Source organism: Neovison vison, chromosome 12 (genome assembly GCF_020171115.1).
Source record: "Neovison vison isolate M4711 chromosome 12, ASM_NN_V1, whole genome shotgun sequence".
Lineage (NCBI taxonomy): Eukaryota > Metazoa > Chordata > Mammalia > Carnivora > Mustelidae > Neogale > Neogale vison.
This window is the reverse complement of record NC_058102.1, coordinates 97,149,478-97,152,690: the sequence shown is the minus strand read 5'-3', so window position 1 is coordinate 97,152,690 and position 3,213 is coordinate 97,149,478. Positions and strand designations below refer to the sequence as shown.

At 38.1% G+C, this 3,213-nt stretch overlaps 1 protein-coding gene across 1 annotated transcript; it reads right to left on the bottom strand.

Moving 5' to 3' along the window:
• Window positions 1–1,890: 1,890 nt before the first annotated feature.
• On the bottom strand, window positions 1,891–2,826 carry LOC122891561 (olfactory receptor 6C2-like). The gene has a single exon (XM_044227304.1). The coding sequence runs from the start codon at window positions 2,824–2,826 to the stop codon at window positions 1,891–1,893; it is 936 nt and encodes a 311-aa protein (XP_044083239.1).
• Between the last annotated feature and the right edge of the window lie 387 nt (window positions 2,827–3,213).

Sequence of the window (3,213 nt, the reverse complement as noted above, 5' to 3'; positions counted from 1 at the left end):
CAAGTAGATGGAGAGGCAGGCAGAGAGAGAGAGGGAAGCAGGCTCCCTGCTGAGCAGAGAGCCCGATGCGGGACTCGATCCCAGGACCCTGAGATCATGACCTGAGCTGAAGGCAGTGGCTTAACCCACTGAGCCACCCAGGTGCCCTAACCACTGTCTTTAGAAATTTACTTGTCCTCTGAAAAACAATCTGAGGGTTTTGAAGGGGCGGGGAGTGGGAGGTTGGGGGAGCCTGGTGGTGGGTATTATGGAGGGCAAGTATTGCACGGAGCACTGGGTGTGGTGCATAAACAATGAATTCTGTTACACTGAAAAGATATTAAATTAAAAAAATGAAAAACAAAAGTAAAAACAAATAAGTGAAGCATAACAAATAGCATGGAGGACAAGGGGTGTTAGAGAGGAGAAGGGAGTTGAAGTAAATTGGAAGGGGAGGTGAACCACGAGAGACTATGGACTCTGAAAAACAATCTGAGGGGTTGGAAGTGGTGGGGGGGTGGGAGGTTGGGGTACCAGGTGGTGGGTATTATAGAGGGCACGGCTTGCATGGAGCACTGGGTGTGGTGAAAAAATAATGAATACTGTTTTTCTGAAAATAAATAAATTGGAAAAAAAACAAAAACAAAAATAAATCAATAAATTTACTTGTCTTTTAACAAGAATTGTTAAATTCTTTACTTCAAATTAACCTGCTAGTCATTGATTTTTTGAGTACTCAAAATTGTGAGAATTTACATTTTATAATTCAGTTTAGGCATTAAGAGGCAAACATTTGTCATAGCTTCCTTTTTTTCACTTAAAGATATTTTTGTTGTTTATAATTGTGAAAGGTGAAATGAAATGGGGTCATTGATGTCAAGGGGTTTTAAAATGTATCTGGGAGGCCATTAAGGAGGTGGGCTATATGCTTGTCCTCATCAGGTAGAACCATGAACTTCTGAACCGGGCCTAATCCCAAATACCTCAAGGGTTCTGCAAGAATATTTACAACTTGCTGCAGTAATGGACTTTTGCTTAGTGATGGCCTAAGGGACCAGTTATGTTTAGCCAAGATTAGTTTTCTGCTGCTAACACCAATCGAAGTTTTTGTGGACAACTTACACAAGCATTTCCTTTTTGTCTTTAAAACCCCTGGTTTTTGCTTCCTAGTAGGACACTGCTGCCCAGCTCTGGTACCTGAATTATAATTCTTTGATCCCAAATACACACTTTTGCTTGACTATTGCTTCCTGACATTTGTAGGTTGACAGTGATGTTCATATTTTATTTAATGCACTAGTCACATATCCCTTCTAAAGTGTAAGGCATGTAAGAGCAAGAAACCTGTAGGTTTTCTATTCTATCTCCAGTTCCTGAAATGGTCCCTGGCATCAAAAATGCTCTTAAAAGCTTAGAACTGGAAAATGCAATACACAATTACTCTATCCAAAATATACAATTAACTCATTGGTTCTGCTTACTTTGTCTTGTTTTGTTTGCAGTTTTGTAAAGGCTTGTTAAGATGAGAAGCATTCTTTTGCTTCCTAGAAATGTATCACATTTTCTTTTTAAGAGAGCTTTGCTTGGGTGGCTCGGTTGGTTGGGGGTCTGCCTTGGGATCAGGTCATGATAGTCCTGGGATCAAGCCCCTAGTCACGCTCACTGCTCAGCAGGGAGTCTGCTTCTCCATCTCTTCTTTCTCTACTCCTCCCCTGATTTGTGCACTCTCTCTCTCTCTCTCTTAAAATAATAAATAAAAAAAATTTTGAAAAGAAAGTTTTCTGAAATAGACTCTTTGCTAGAAAGGAATGACATAAAAATCTAAAGATATATACTTAGAAAAAAAAGATATATACTTAGGAACTAAAGATATTTTTATGAAAATGTGGTTCCCTACTTTAGCAAATACTATTACTTCTTTGAGAATAATGCAATTTTTCTGACTGAGTCTTTGACAGCTTGTTTTACTTGCTTGTTTCTCAAGGTATAAATGAAGGGGTTCAGCATAGGAGCAATGGATGTAGTAAGGACTGCCACACCCTTATCAATGGCCACTGATTCCTTTGCTGAAGGCTTAACATAGATGAAAATACAGCTTCCATAGGTGATGGAGACTACAATCATGTGGGAAGAACATGTAGAAAATGCCTTTTTTCTTTGCTGGGGAGAAGAGAATCGTAGAATAGCCTTGATGATGTATATGTAGGATAGAAGTACACATATGAGGGTCATAATGAAGGTCAACACAGCACAGACTATGACCATCTGCTCTATAAGCCATGTTTCTGAGCATGATATTTTTAGGAGGGGGGATGCATCACAGAAAAAATGGTCAATAACATTAGAGTCACAGAATTCCAGATTTAGGCCCAGGCTAAGTGGTGGAAAAATGACCAAGAAGCCAGCTGTCCAGCACCCAAGGATGAGTCTTCTACAGACCTTTTTGTTCATGATGGTCACATAATGCAGGGGTTTGCAGATGGCAACATATCGATCATAGGACATGGTGGCCAGGAGAAAAAATTCTGTTACACCAAAAACATCAGTAAAAAAAATCTGAAGGACACAATTGTCATATGTGATTGTCTTGTCATCTGTTAATATGTTGTACAAATATCTGGGAATACAAGCAGAGGTAAATGAGATCTCTAAGAAGGAGAAATTTTGTAGGAAAAAGTACATGGCATTCTGAAGGTGGGAATCTATGAAGGTAAGGGAGATGATTGTCAGGTTCCCAGTTATACTCAACATGTAAGTGAGAAATAGAAAGATGAAAATCATAATCTTCAGTTGTGGATCATTGGTCAATCCCCACAGGATAAAAGTTGTTATTGTGTGGTTTCTCATCATTGACTTCTGACTTCAATTCAATCTGCATTTAAAATTCAGGTATATTTGATATAGATGCAGTGGTAACTAATGGGTAAAAAAAACTAAGCAAATAATCACATGCATTTACAAAATTTTTGTTTACAAATATTATCAGTACACTGGTATTCTAGGTTCTACAATTGGGTGTTTTTGGTAAATTCAGAAGATATTTTTAAAAATCAGAAAAAAACCGTATCACACTCCAAAATATTATGGGTGCTTCCTTCTCATTACATTTTATTTGCAATTTATATATTTGTTACTTATACCTGGCATTTGATTTTCTCGACAGATAGATTTGACTGCTAATGTTTTGTGAGATCATTTTGTCCCTATTCACAGACTGAATACTAAAGCTGAATC

Coding starts and splice junctions, on each gene's coding strand:
- LOC122891561 (XM_044227304.1), bottom strand. CDS start 2,826: ATGAGAAACCACACAATAACAACTTTTATCCTGTGGGGATTGACCAAT.